The sequence below is a fragment of the Xyrauchen texanus genome, chromosome 35 (genome assembly GCF_025860055.1).
Source record: "Xyrauchen texanus isolate HMW12.3.18 chromosome 35, RBS_HiC_50CHRs, whole genome shotgun sequence".
NCBI classification, from domain to species: Eukaryota; Metazoa; Chordata; class Actinopteri; order Cypriniformes; family Catostomidae; genus Xyrauchen; species Xyrauchen texanus.
In genome coordinates, this window is record NC_068310.1 from 5,778,254 (window position 1) to 5,794,100 (window position 15,847).

General features: G+C 38.6%; 1 protein-coding gene across 3 annotated transcripts in view; it reads left to right on the forward strand.

Moving 5' to 3' along the window:
• The window catches only part of LOC127628647 (utrophin-like), a 353,825-nt gene that overhangs the window by 149,529 nt on the left and 188,449 nt on the right, over positions 1–15,847 (forward strand). Inside the window, exon 1 of one of the 3 annotated variants that reach the window (XM_052105415.1) lies at positions 1,675–1,880. The exons of the other annotated variants lie outside the window; for them this stretch is intronic. Within the exon in view, the coding sequence (XP_051961375.1) occupies positions 1,716–1,880 (165 nt within the window). The 5' untranslated portion in view covers positions 1,675–1,715. Of the gene's footprint in view, positions 1–1,674; positions 1,881–15,847 lie in introns of those variants that run through there. 3 annotated transcript variants of the gene reach the window in all.

Here is a 15,847-nt window from a genome sequence, read left to right on the forward strand (position 1 = left end):
TCCCCCATGCAAAAACATTATAAAGACAAGATTTAACATAAAACTTTAATAGTTATCTTTAGATTCGACTTGCCTGTAGATAGTATTAATTGTTAGTAAGGTGCAAACTGAATTTGGTCTTGCAATGCTGCTGTCTTAGTACATTTTAGCCACATTAATTGTTTTTTTATTGTTTTTTATTTGATCTTTTATACCGTTTATAGTGGTCATCTTTTACTTTGGATTATGGTGTCTTTGTTTTGAAAGTAGATAGTGTTTAAGACGAGGGGCATTCGATTGAAATTTTGTCCTTCTAGGTAATCGTTTTAGTACATTTAAGTCACATTAACTGTTTTTTACACGTTTTTGTCTGTACCTTGCGGATGAGTTTTAAGAGCTATGGCATGTGGGAAGATTTCAAGCAATTTATGGCTTATATTTTGGTCCATTTGTGACATAAAGCTTTTGTATTGCTTCAGACAAATTGGAACAAAGTGCATGAGTCATATAGACTACTTTTATGATACGTTTTACAGTTCTTTTTGGTCCTTTTTTTGAGCTTGACAGCCCCTAGTCACTGTATGCCTTTATTGGATGAAATAGAGCAACAGAAACATTCTTAGCGCTTCTTTGCAGTTGGCAATCAAGTAACACTGGAGAACTTAGCGGGTCAAATTGACCCAGCTCATTAAATCTCAGTTCAGCAGTCATTTCCCCCAAACAACAGTTTTATCATCAATAACTAACCTGTCACTAATTTACAAATGTAATATGTACTACATTTATATAAAGCAAATGCTCCAAATTGACAGTGGAATGTTTTATCTACAGTATGTATTTATGGATGGATGTGTGTGTTTGTAAACACACATTTGGTCCCATTTTTCCCTATTTGTATCAATTGACTGTTTTTTTTATATTGAGCTAATGATATTGTGACAATTTACATATGTCTGTGTGTTTGGGTGGGTGGTTGTGTAGGGGAGAGGTGTCACAAACATATTTGTTGCCAGCATGGTCAATATGTCATACTGATATATCATACTACTGTTTTCAAACAATTAGGCTCATTTTGATAATTTCACACTGCATTACAATTTTAAAAGTTTTCAGAAATATTTCCGCTTTCTCTGAAGTCTTTAATGAACCGGGTCAAATTGACCCATATCAACTTATTTGTTACTATTTTTATTGCATTGTTTATAAATAAATTACAATTAATAATTTCAAAATGTTCAGATCCAGAATTGAATTGAGAGAGAGCGAGAGATAAAGAGTAAATTATTTCCATTTAATTTCATTAGTGCTCTCTTCATTTCTTCCTCATTTCTGACATGTCTCACTGCTCCATTTCTCTCTTTATCTCAGGAGATGCGCTCTTTCAGTAAGTGTGTCACCCTCACTCATTCCCTTTATGGATTTATACTCTCTCTCTCTCTCTCTCTCTCTCTCTCTCTGTCTTTTGTATTGCTTTAGGTGCTAAAAGAGAGAGAAACGCAGTGGAGTTTGTCTCTCTCTCTCAAACAGTCTTTCCCTCGTTCTTCAGCGTTCTCCACTGTTCTGCATTAATTCTCTCTCTGTGACTCTTATTTACCGCTGCAGAGGACAGCGCTCATTACCACCACGCTCCTGACATGCTTCAGTGTGTGCTTGTGTGTGTGGGACATGTTTGTCAGGTCTCGTCATATTTCGCTCGGCTGGTGGTGGGGGATACGTGAGCGTGCGTGAGTGCGCGCATGTGTGTGGCGGAGATGATGCGTGCTCTCAGACGCTGGCAGTCTTGTGCAGGCAGAGTTAAGATGATGGCTGTAGTTCGGACGTCTCTGCAGAAAGTGGTGGTCTTCTTGCACCGGCTCCAGAGAATGGCGATTTCCTCACCGCGTTACCAGAAACTGTGCAAGGTCAGTCCAGTGTGTGCCCTGATGTGTTTGGTTTACAGTAGTTTGCCTGTATCAACTTTGGTTTATTGTGTGTTTCTCTAAGTTTTGTTTGAAGTTTCAGTGGATGGTTCATTCACTTGTTTCATTGCACGTCTTCTCAGGATATTTACTCATTTTTTGTTTCCCCTGTCAAGTCCTTCACGATGCCTCTACACTGTTAGACATCTCTTAATCCATATTGTTTTATCTCATTTTATATTTTGATGCCGAAAGGCAACCAGGTAACTCATAAAAACCTTTGGATATCTTCTCAGGATTTTAAAGCATTGTGTTGTGTTACACCAGTTCTGTTCTTTTTTCCTTTTTGGGGGGGAATCCTTCATGATCAAATTTTTTTGGTTCATTTGTTTGCATTGTTTTAGCTATTTTTTGACCATTTAAATTTCTCATTTTTGTTGTGTTTAGAATAGTGTATGAGTTGGTTATAACAAAACTAATACCAGATCACACTGTGATGAGCATTTAAAAATAAATTGGTTTAATAATGTTTAAGGAATTTTAATATGATGTTTCAGAATAGTCCATAAGAGTATCAAGAGTGAAGTTTTACAGAAAGGCAGTCTAGAAAACTCAAATAAAGTGGATCAGATCAGGACGGATGTTTGAAAGAAATTGCTTAAATAATGTTTGATGAATATTAGTGCAATATTTCTGAATTTAATGTACATTTTTTAATGTAGTTTAATGTAATAATTGATGTTGTGTTCTGTTCTTTATGATACAACACACCCAATAAACACATACAATCCATATGAGAGTGCAAATAACATTTAAAATAAATCGATTTAATAGTTTTTGGTGGATTTTCATGTGAAGTTTCTCAGATATTAAAGATTAATACTGTATATGAGTGATGCTGTGTTTAGCTGCCATCATTCTGAGCTGTCATCAGACAGAGAGCGTGTGTGTGTGTGTGTGTGTGTGATAGAGATTATAGAAAGCAACAGCTGTTCCGATATTCAGTGTTTATCTGAAATCCTCACAGGATTTACACACACATACATATGCTTCTCTTTGTCACGATCCGCTGAGAACTTCTCAAATAATAGTGAATTAATCTTAGTTTATGTTTATAATAAATAGAGCAGCACGTGGCTTTCTAGTGTGTGTGTGTGTGTGTGTGTGAGAGAGAGAGAGATAGAGAGAGAGAGAGGAACTCTGCCATTGTAAGATTACAGAGAACCCACCTCTGGTGTTTTAAAATAATTAATATTCAACAGATGTAAAAAAAAAAAATTTCTCTTATAATTTTTTATCTACTTATGACGTTAGCCAAGGTTTCTTGCTTCTGCACCTTTAAGATTTATTTATGTAATTTTTTTTCTTATGATTGGTTAATCTCTTCACAATTATACTGTGTAACAGCATCCATGCCAAGTATGAGCTCATGGATTTGATGTCTGTGGCAGGGTGAGCAAGAGACAGACACAATGGGTGTGGCATTAAACCTTGGAGAGCTATTTATTTGAAGTAATAAACAACTGAAAATGTTCAAATTGGAGAATAAAAGTGTCCAAGGGGGAACGTATCCAAAAATAGGGGGATCTGGCACCCTCGCAGTGAATATGGCTATGTGAAGGCGGGGAGTGGAGAGAGAGAAATGTCCATGTCTAATGGGTTGGTTCTGGAGGCCAAGATGCGCTCTTGGGTGAGGGGGGGTTCGGCAGCCCGGTATCCTGGCCTGTCGGTCTTGACGCTTGCTCCAATCCTTGGCGTCGCATCGAAGCCGGCGGCATATTTAACTCGCGCCAGAACTTCCCTGCTCCATTCCTGGACCTGCGTGGGCACTATTGTGTGCAGCTCTAAATTTTAATAGCTGCGGTGATGAGGCTATATTCACATTCCTCATCATCCACTACACAAACAAGGCTTATTAAATTGCACCTCTCCACTCTCCTGCCCCCCTTCTATTGTGAGCCTGTCTGAAGGACGGCCCTCAGAGGTGGGGCTACGAAAATGAGAGGGATGGGCAGGTCTTTCAGCCACATTCCCTCCGCCCCTCTTAGAGTCGCCTGAATAACACCTCCCATGCTCCTATAGACTCCAAAGCTGGAGGTGCACACTTTTCAGCCATCCACACAGGAATGCTACCTCCTCAACAGGCCCTACGGACACCTCTCCGGGCCAGCTCACCCACTTACTCACCTCCGGGCGGGGACAAACAGGTTAAACACGACAGCCTCAACCAACCGCAGAGTAAATGCTTAAGTGCCTATTATACTTTTGCCACGGATTCTCCATTCTGCTTCAGATTTTCTAATAAGAGGGTGAGTAATATCACTGTTGATGGCCAACCATGCCATCTGTCAATCTGCACCACTGTGGTGGGGTGAGCAAGAGACAGAAATGGTGGGTGTGGCATCAGGCTTCTTTTTTTTTTTTTTTAAATAATAAACAATGGAAAATGTTCAAAAAGGGGAATACAAGTATTCAAGTGGGAAAGTGTCCAAAATAAAGGGGGATCTGGCACTTACATGTTGAATATGACTATGTGAAGGCAGGGAGTTGAGAAAGAGTAAGGTCCAGGTATAATGGATGTGGTCTGGTGGATACTTAAGTAGATCAGCTTCCCTGGGGCCATGGCATCAGCTGAGGAGAAGGATGAACACGAGCCGGATGCGGCAGTTCGAGAGAGAGACATGCACACACAGCAGTTGTGTGTGGCTCTCTCTCTCTCTCTCTCAAACAGCCACATCTGGCTAGTCTTTATCCCTTTCCTCGACTGATTAGCCCAATTACGGTGCTGGGCGTGCGCACTCACGGCTTGGCCCCACCTTCCTTCTCTTCACACTTCTCCCTCCTTTGCCTCATACACCAAAAGTACACCCCTGCATGAAGTACACCAAAACGGGGGGGCATTGCCCTTCTGGCCACACCTGCTGGCAGGCTTTCCCCACCTACCTCGACACATGAAAGGGAGACAAGGGCAGGGAAAAGTGGAGCGGGAAAGAGTGAGGCGGATCGACAGTGAGAGAGGGAGAGGAGAGAGAGAAAAATAAATTGCTCGCTGGTTCCCAGACACACTGTCGCCTGGTCCTTAATCACTCCTCCACATTCTGCCTGATGACAGCTGCTCTTTCCTGGGCGGACAGCAGCGAGTCCTCCGACCCCTGGCAGAAGGAATACCCCTCCACGTTCTGGCGGCCGATAGCGATCCTCTCTGCCCCTGTCAGTGGCTCCACTGCTCCAGACAGCCGGCATCGAGCCCCTCCTCCCCTCGTGGATGGCGGCCATTCCTCCTTGTCCAAGTGGCCAGCAGTAGCTACTCCGTCCCCCAGCAGATGGCCGCTGCTGCTCCTTTGGGCAGATGGCAGTGGCGAGGACTCCACAACAGCGCATTCCTTCTCCATCCCAGATTTCGCCACCAATGTAACGGGGGATTACAATTGGAAAGGAGGAGGTGGGAACTGGACGAACCATCAAAGAAATATTTCATGAAAACTTAAACAGATAGACACAAACATATACACACACACATGGCAGCTGTGTGTGGCTCTCTCTATCCCGAACTGCCGCATCAAGCTTGTCTTTATCCCTCTCCTCGGCTGATTAGCCCAATTGGGGGCCGGGCGTGCACACTTAACTCATTCATTTTCGGTTTGAATCAGTTTACTTGGCTAATGAACATCTAACTCACTTATTGACTGGATGTTTATATGACATGATTAATTGAGAGATAGAGAGACACATAGGGATAAAAGAGAGCAAATGAGAAGATGACAGTTATGTGAGAAGAGAGACCAATAAAACACTGAGTGTAAAAGGAACTTAAGGAGTGGAACACATTATATGTGGAAAAATGCTTATTACTGTGATTTACAGTGCATTTAACCTGCGTCATCCAGAGCACAGTGATGATGGTTTAGAAATTACCCTGAGGGTTACTCGCCCTTTCTCCACCACTCCAAGAAAGAGAGAGTATCATAGTGTATTTGAGACTTTGCCTGATGCGGCTCATTTCAGATTGGCTCATTTGTCCTGTATGTTAATTCATTGAGATGCACAAACACCAAGTGTTTAACCTCTCCTGGGCCAATTCCTCACTGAGGAACATAAGTTACTCCTCACTTGATTAAGCAGCTCTGGGCCAGATGGAGGCAGCGCGGTGATCGTTTAAGCATCCCAGGGTGGCATCCTTGTGAAGGAGCATCAGTCATTCTGCGCTCCATTACTCTCCCCTGGGAGGAATCCATCTTTTGGATGTCATTGGAGCCTCCCTGGGGTTGTTCCCCCACACCGCTTCCATATGAGTGTGATAAATTAGTCCAGCTCGCATTGAGCCACAACTGCGTGTGTGGGTTTGGTGCAGGTGTGAGTGGGAGTATCTGCCAATCCATTTCCACAACTAGCTCCTTATAACTTAATTGATTGAAGATTTTCTTCCTGTTTCTACCTGTGAATGTGTGATGGCTTATTCAATGGTTATATTCTAGTGATGGGAAGATTGGATCGTTTTACTGACTTCAATCTTTGAGTCTCGTTCAGCAAAATGAAGAACTCTTTATTCAAGTCATTTTGTTTATTTGAGCAGAATTCAATTAAAATGTTACTTTTTCAAGAATGCACATGCGCAGCCAACACAAAATGAACGAATCAATCTCTGAGACTACTCGTGCCTCTGAGTCTTTCTTTCATTGTTCAAAATGAACTAATCGTTCATGAACAGCCCATCACTATTATATTCAGCCCTATGTCTATGTACTGCATGTAGTCTGTCGTTTACTATGTAATGATTTATTGTTCTTATTGGTAGAAGTGTTACATTGAATATTACATAACTTTACAGTATATTATTGTCATACTTTTTTTTTTTTAATTCTCAAGGACAAATTTGTTTGATATTTACGTAATGACGTTTGTATTTCAGATGGTATCAGTTTATGGTATCTGAGCATTACTTTTTTTTTATATTTTTATAGAAAAAGCATAACCAATCTGAATGTGTGAACGGATCAATTCAAACATCAAGTAATAAAGCTTGGATATACTATAACCTAAGTACTGTAGAGATACTGCATACTCAGTTGAAAGCAGCTGAAACATCAGCAACCCCATCTCTCCAGGCAGAGGAGGTACAGTGCTGAACCCCTTGGCCACTCACATCTGTCCCCCTGGCCCTGTGACCCTTTAACGTTGTTTAGTCGACGTTATCGACAATGCCGACAATAAAACATTTTCAACAAAAATGTCATTGTCGAATAGTCGTTTGATCTCATTTAACGTAGCATGAGATCATATAAAAAGCTAATGATGATGCGCGAGAGCAGCACTGCAGCTCGCGACTGACTGATGAGAAGAAGAATTACACAGCTCACTTTCCAAACAACTTCATCTTATGTAGATCGCAAAGTACAAGGAAATTGTACAAAAATAACAAATAAGTAAAAACAACAGCGCTCTTGTTGTTGAATAAGTGGAGTCGGAGCTCTTTATCCCTCTGGGGTCTGAGGGTGTTTTGGGCCCTGGAGAAGTTTTGACATGTCTTGACATTTGTGCTTTTTTCAGTTTCTTATAAACACATTAATGGCTAAAGTATGATAACACTGTATTCAGCTCAAACTGTGCTACAATAGTATGTGAGCAACATGTGTGTACATGTTTGTATTTTTGAGAAAAAACTAAAATTTTAAGTAATTGAAATAAGGTCATATAACACATACTAATCATTTGTCCACAAGCCTTTTGAGAACTGGATCTTGTAGCCTAGAGTTTTTGCTACAGAATTATGTGAAAACCATCCTGATCACTCATTCATACAAAACAATATAGTCATTTAACTTTTGTAAGACACTTTTAGTGTTAGAAAGGTCATATGCGAGGAGGCGTGAACTATCATGAATATTGATGTAATTCACACCTGAGGAGACAAAGTGCAAGTTAAAATAAGTAATCTGACTATACATTTTCTTTACATAAAGACTTTTAATTTTAGACCTACACTACCATTTAAAAGAAGACAGTGATATTCAGTGATATTGTGAACTCTTCATACAATTTAAAAGAACAGTTTTCTATTTGAATAAATTTTGATTATATTTGATTATATTTTGATTATATTTAGCAATTTGTGATCAAATCTGAATTTTCAGCATCATTACTGCAGCCTTCAGTGTCACATGATCCTTCAGAAATCATTATGAAATCAACATGCTGATTTTCTAATATGGGCATATTTCCCTCTCTTATGCCATCACAAACTTCGTTGATGATAATGAGGCAGCATCAACACTAGTTAAAATATAATCTAAACATTCATATTATTTTTATATCATATATAAATTCATCATATCATATTTATATCATACAACATACAATTTAAATGCTGCTTTAGCCAAAACAGCATTTAAATGTAACTAAAACTTGCCTATTAGGACATATTTCAAATTTCAATACTCTGAATCCTGGCTGGCAAGACTAGAAACAGTCCCACTAGTAAAATATGTACATGTTTATATAAAATAGCATGTCAACTAATGAAAACTAAATGACTTACTCATCCAAAATTGTATCCTCGGCTGGATCAATTCTCTCTTCAAAATGCAAACGTTCATCGAAGTCCTACTCTTCTTCTGAGGAAAATGTGGACTCTTCCTAATCTGTGTATCATGCCATCTTCCAAACGTGCAGAAAAGTGAATGAATTTGATGTTTTAAGGCACAGTTGGGGGGCATTTACCATTTGCATTGATCGCCTCAGCACATTACCGTATCAATATCGCCCTCTGCCCGTGGGTGTGATCACATTAGGGATAATTAGCTGAGTCAGGAAAAATGTACATCACTTTGTTTCATAGAGATTACATTGCAGCAGAATATTTGTTTTAAATTTGAATTGTTTTATTTAAAAGTAGATATTTTAAGCTTTCTTTAGACATATGTTTCATGTTTCTGAAATATGCTTATGAACACAGAGACTGCTGAAAGCTCACCCTTTTTATTTTCTTTATATTACAAAAGCACAAGGTTTTGTTGTTATTGTGAGTGTACACAAATAAAAGTAGACCCTTTATAGTCTCTAATGATGTCTTACACTTATCTGTATGCCTCAAAATGATGGACAATTTTATGTTGTTTCCGCTGTAATGACGAAAAAATCCAGCTGGATGCACTGGCATATCCGTCAAACCCAGAGGGTTAAAGGAAACACCCCGGTGTTACATCTTAAATGCATTTATTTTTAATGCTTTATAGCTTTATTAAAGATCAAATAATATGGAAGCAGGTCACATTATTAAATACAAACTCCAAAACTGGCATTTCTCTGTGTGGTCAGTTCCTTGTCTATGAGTTTTGCAAATGTCTCGATCTGAGGGGGAGAGATTGAAACTGCTCCCGGCTGAGACACACACTGTCAAGGGGACACTCAACCCTCAAGTGCGCATGCTTAATGCTGCTAGATTAGAATGTGATAGTTTGAGACTTATTGAATCATAATATATGTCACTGTGCATTTCTTATCGTGAAGAAAATTGGCAATTTTATAATCTTTTATATAGGGATGCACCGAAATTTCGGCCGCCGAAAATTTTCGGCCGAAAATGGCACTTTCGGTTTTGGACCGAAAGAGAAAAAAGGCCGAAAATATATACCTCCTCGCCCCGCCCCTCAGTGCTCAGATTTCACTCTGGATCAACCTAGCCCTTATCACAGCGCTACCCAACAAAGGCCGATCATGTCAGCGGTGTGGAAATTCTTCAAAGTTTCTGATAAGGACATCAAATTTGCGATCTGCAGTGTTTGTTCAGCAGAAATTTCAAGATATATATATATACAGAATACAGCAAGAGATTCTTCAGGATCCACAGCAGTGCCACAACTAGCACAACTATACCACAACTTGAGACGTATCTAGCTGAACTACCCGTTGCCAGAAGCAACAATCCCCTTGACTACGGTCGCATAAACAAAGACCGCTTTCCTTTGCTTGCGCGGATTGCGCACAGGTATTTATCTACCCAAGCACCAGCACAGAGAGTGAGAGACTGTTCAGTGCAGAATCTCATGTTCTTGATGAGCTTTCTGACAGGAGAGACTGTCAGAACGTTTAAGCAACTTTTGTTCTTGAAGAGAAACCTGTAACTTGTAGTTAAATACAAAGCGGTCCAATTTGATGTGTATAGCAATTACATAACACTTGTTCTTCACTTGAGGATACATCTGTCGTTTACAGTTGAGGTTGGATTTAGTTCAATTACTGCTGTTTTGCACAATAATGTTCACTTAAAGTGTACATACCGTTACATAAACAGAATAGAGCACTGATCTACATATATAATTATATTTATATATAGATCAGTGGAATAGAGGCCCTCTGCCATTCTGTGTTCTGCCTGTTGTTATAATTAAAATTACTGTTGCATATTGAAACTTTTTGAAAGATGCTAGCCTTTTGAAAGATGCTAGCTAAGTTCATTACTTGACTGTTGTTTTGCATATAATAGTTTTCTAAAACTTTACATTATTTGGATAATTGTTAATAAAATCTGTAAAATTAAATTTTTACAGAACTGAATGAAGAATAAAATTTTATATAGTTTTAATATATTTTTTGTCCAATTTTGGTGTAAAAGTGTGATTTATTTGATTGGTTTGTAGTTTTTCAATTCAGATTCATTAAATTCATGAAATTTTTGAAAAAGTGTAATATTAATACAATTATATTTTTTTTTAATAGTTAAATAAAAAATAAAAAAAGTTAATTTCGGTTTCGGTTTTCGGCCAAGTGCATCCTGGATTTTCGGTTTTGGCCCAGAATTTTAATTTCGGTGCATCCCTACTTTTATAGTTTTTCAGACTATTTAATAGTCTAAATATCATATATGTTGCTTCTCAAGTAAAGGTATCTTGTTTTAAGGATTTTTAGACAATTTTAAATGGAAAACAATACAAAACACTAGATAACAATACTGTCCTACAAAGGCAAAGCACAGTAACTACACATTTGGTCAAAAATGAGTTAAGACTTCTAATGGGCTTTATGACATGTGTTCTGTCTTGTGAAATAATATCTGGGTTAAATTATGTCCCGTTTCGGAGAAACAAGTGTGTCAAAATTGCAGTAACTACAAAATCCAAGCTAATACCAAGGCAAACTGCAGTAAGTGAAGTTACCGCGTTCTGGGGTTGTTTTCCCGGTTTGTACACTGCAGATACTGCAGTCTGGCTTGGTAGCCTTCTCTCGAAAGACATTGTAATACTATTTGTCCCGATCGTAACACTCCCTCACACAGAACCAACAAGCCAACCTAGAACAGCATGAGACAACCATGACACAATCCCGAGTCAAAATGATGGTTGAACTTGCATGAAAATGCAAATATCCAGAGGGTAGGGAAGATAGCAAAGCACCTAGCAAGTCAAATTAAAACTTTATAATCATACTAGCAACCTAAGTTACCGGCTAGCCTGCTGCTAGCAATAAATATGTTAGAAACATTTTAGCCTACCTGCTAACTTGAAGGAAATATCCGGCAGCACCAGAAAAAATTTTGTTAAATCCACCTTACTATCGCTTATTTGCAAACCACATTAGATCACGTGATTGAAATATAATATTATTGGTTTACTGAGCACCAATAAAATGCAACAGTTGCCATCCATATAAATATAACTCTTTATTACTGCATAAGTTATCAATGAATCGCAGGCATTTGCTCAGACAAGATTAATATTAATAAATTGGTGCAGAAAATTCTCCAGACCCCCCCCCCCCACTCATATATTTTAGCATCAAATATTTATTCATAATAGGCTACTGTTTAAATATTTTTTGAGCCCCTTTTATTTATTTACCTGCGCCGGTAACTGTTAGTAGACTATATTAGAGACCCCCACGAAACTCAGATTATAACTCGAACCCTGCTGATGTTAAAGTTAAAAAAAAAACATGATAAAAACCATGCCAAGTCAGCCTTAAATTGGCAACCCCATGACAAGACGGATGCTTTATGATTATAGCTTTTTTTAGTTTTTTGGCTATGTGTCCTCTGAGATCCTCACTGTCCCAGAGTCAGTCACTCACTTGCTTGTTCAATTGTTTTAATTTTGTGAATTTTTGAGTACTGTTTTTGAAGCAACCTTGTTCTGTAATGAATTACTTTTTAATTAAAATGAAAATGTTAATGAAACCCAACATATCAATATTTATTTATTGTGTAAAAACGTAATGATGCTTAGGGAAATTATGATAATGAAGACAATTTCTACATTAGTACATTCTCTTTGTGATAAAAGATTATTCTTAAATCACGAGCTTTACTAGTGAGCAATTTCAACATTACAACGTGCAAACATCAATAAAGCTATTAAAGCTATTTAAAAAAAAAAGAAACGTAAGAAACACAACAAGAAAGTTGCATGAAAACATTGACTTTGTAGATACTGCACTTTGCCTTTGCAATATTGTTTTAGTTGTTTAAGGTCATCCAAATGCAGAGTGCAGTATCTGCATTTTAGGGGTCAAAGGTCACATCAGTGGTCATGTTTTTTATCTATAAAAAATGTCTTCCTAAGAAGGCTTTACATAAATGCATTACCACTAATCTACCCATAACATGTTTGACTGGCTGTATAAAAACTTTTAAGGCCTTTTTCTCTGTTTCTTTGTTGTCAGTGAATTTCTTTACTGAAACTTAAAAGTATTTTTTTTCCCTGTTAATTCAGTGAATATCATTTACAGGTATTTTTAAAAGATGTTTTTTTTTCTTCTCTTTTTTTTAGTAAAGCTGCGTACACACTGCCAGCGACTTTGTCGCTGCTGGTCGCCAGCGGCTGGCAGTGAAGTCGCTAGTGAGCGTTCCCACTACTGGTTGCCTAGTAACGTTTATAAATGACATTCACGGATGTCATTCCATTGCTGTTGACAGCGAATCGCTTTTCTTGCCGCTAAAAACAAAAATTTTGGAGGGAAAAGACTAAATATAAATGGAATCATTACATAAAATGCTTGATATCAAAGATGAATGAGAAACAAGGCGTGCTCTTTGCCATAGCGGCTGTTTATCTGCGGCGAAAATGCAAACGCTGGTCTGACTGGGTCCACAAAATCCCTGCGATCTCAGATACACCTTTCCACGCAGTATTTTTCTTAAAAATGTCCTTGTACATGGGAAGAGACATATCATAGAGCACTGAAAAATTGCTAACAGCAAGAATTAGCCTTTCATCCATCTTTCTGTTACCGCAGGAGCTGAGAGAGAGCGAGAGAGAGAAGGATCACGTGAGCTCTCCCGTCTTCTCTCCTATTGGCTGTCGCTTCCGTTAGTTGCTCTTCATTTGAAAAAAGTTGAACTTTTCTCAACTTTGTCGAGTCGCTGGACACGCCCACATCTAGTCGCCAACGGTCGCGACAGCTCGTGTCGCCGGAAGTCGCTGTGCTCTCATTGAAAATGAATGGGATGGGAGTCGCTATCACACGCGATGTTGCTGGCAGTGTTTACACAGCTTAAGCATGTTTAATACAACCTTTTAAGTTGGGGCACAAGCTGAATAATCGGTTAAGAGCTAATGATTAATCGTCGCAATAATCACCGAATAGTCTAATAATCATTAGATTAATCGATTATCAAAATAATCATTAGTTTCAGCCCTACCCTGGACTGAGCTCAGACACTTTTGAGGTTTGAGATAACTCTGCATTAGCAGTCTTTCATTTCACACACACAGCCTCAAATATACACACAATAATAAGTTTCTGGTTCTTTCATACACATACTGTCCTCTCTCTCTTAAGCGAGCCAACACATTGTGAGTAATGGCTGCTCCTCCCCTCACTTAAAGCATATTTGCACTGATGTCCATTACTGAAAGGCTGAGTAGAAGGGCTAGATTAGTGTGTGTGTGTGTGTGCACGTGAATGTCAATTCAAATGTGTGCCAGAGTGAAAGGAGATCAAGATGAATTGCATAAATCTGCTGTGTGCATAAATCTATTCTGATATTGAATGATACATCTCTTTTTTTTCTCTTCTCTCCCCTTGTCTCCTCTTGTTTCCTTTCATCTCCTCTCCCCTCATTTCTTCACATCTCCTCTCCTCTACTCTCGTCTTGCCTCATCTCCTCTTGTCTCCTTTCATCTCCCCTCATCCCCCTCGTCTCTTCTCCCCTCATCCACCTCATCTCCTCTACCCTCATTCCCCTTGTGTCCTCTCCTCATCTCTTCTCATCACCTCTCACCTCTTGTCTCTCCTCGCCTCCTCTTCTCTCATCTCCTCTTCTGTCCCTTTGTTTACCTTTGTCTCCTCTCCCCTTGTCTCCTCTCGTCACCTCTTGTCTCCTCTACTCTCTCTTTTCATCTCCTCTCATCACCTCTCCTATCCCCTTGTTTACTCTCTCGTCTCCACTTGTCTCCACTCCTCTTTTCTCCTCTCCTCCTGTTTCTCCTTTTTGTTGTCACCTTCTGCCATCTCCTCTCCTCACCTCTTGTCTCGTCTCTTCTCCCCTCATCTCCTCTAATCTCCTTTTGTCTCATCTCATCTCGTCTCCTCTTGTCTCCTCTCCTCTTGGTTCTCCTTTCTGTTGTCTCCTGAAATCTCCTCTATTTGTAAGGAATTATGATTAATTAATGACAAACAATTTAGTCAGTAACGTGATCTGTAGGTGACATTTTTGGGATAATCTATTTTGCCACTTGCATTTGAGTAGGATAAACATTTTAACATTAAATTACGAAGAGGAAGAAAATGTATTCCATAATTTTTTATTAACAAAAAGAGCCTCACAAATAGAGCTCCTTTTGACATTTTTAAAACAGTGCATTAAAAATTACATGAATTAAATAAACATTAAATCTAACAGCAATTACAGTGCATGGCCAAAGTTTATAAGTCAAAACACTGAGACATCAAGTTAATTTTAAGTGCATAAAACAATAACAACTTTAAGAACATAAATGACCAGAAATCGTTAAATTGATGTTGATTTACAAGCAGACCAGAATCAACTTGCAAGAATTTACACAAAAGCTTTATTTAACTAAATCACGAACACATAACTAATCTAAACAAACACATACACACAAATCACACATACATGAGAAATGGAAAAGTGAATATTAACCCTCTGGGGTCGACGGCGCGTCCTGCTGGATATTTTCGTCATTACAGCGGAAACAACATAAAATTGTCCATCATTTTGGGGCATACAGATAAGTGTAAGACATCATTAGAGACTATAAAGGTCTACTTTTATTTGTGTACACTCACAATAACAACAAAATCTTGTGCTTTTGTAAAATAAAGAAAATAAAAAGGGTGAGCTTTCAGCAGTCTCTGTGTTCATGAGCATATTTCAGAAACACGTCACAAAAATGAACTGAAACTCCGTGAATACTTGTCACACAAACATGAAACATATGTCTAAAGAAAGCTTAAAATGTCTACTTTTAAATAAAACAATTCAAATTTAAAACAAATATTCTCCTGCAATGTAATCTGTATGAAACAAAGTGATGTACATTTTCTTCTGGCTCAACTCATTATCTCTAATGTGATCACACCCACCAGCAGAGTGTGCCATTGTGCTGAGGCGATCAAGGGAAATGTGCACGCCCCCGACAGTGAGGTTGTAAACCCAACACAGCTCAACTTTTCTGCGTGTTTGTAACAATACACATGCGATCAATCTCCTGGATATTAAGGAAGAGTTAACATTTTCCTCAGAAGAAGAGTGGGACTCCGATGAACGTTTGTATTTTGAAGAGAGTATTTTTTGTATTTTGTATTTTTGATCCAGCCGAGGATACAATTTCAAACGAGTACGTCATTTAGTTTTCATTAGCTGACATGCTATTTTATTAATGTTTAGATTATATTTTAACTAGCGTTTATGCCGCCTCATTATCATCAACAAAGCTTGTGCTTGCAAATATGTGTTCAGGTTAAATAAGTAAAATGCACTTTAAATATGCCCATATTAGAAAATCACCATCTTA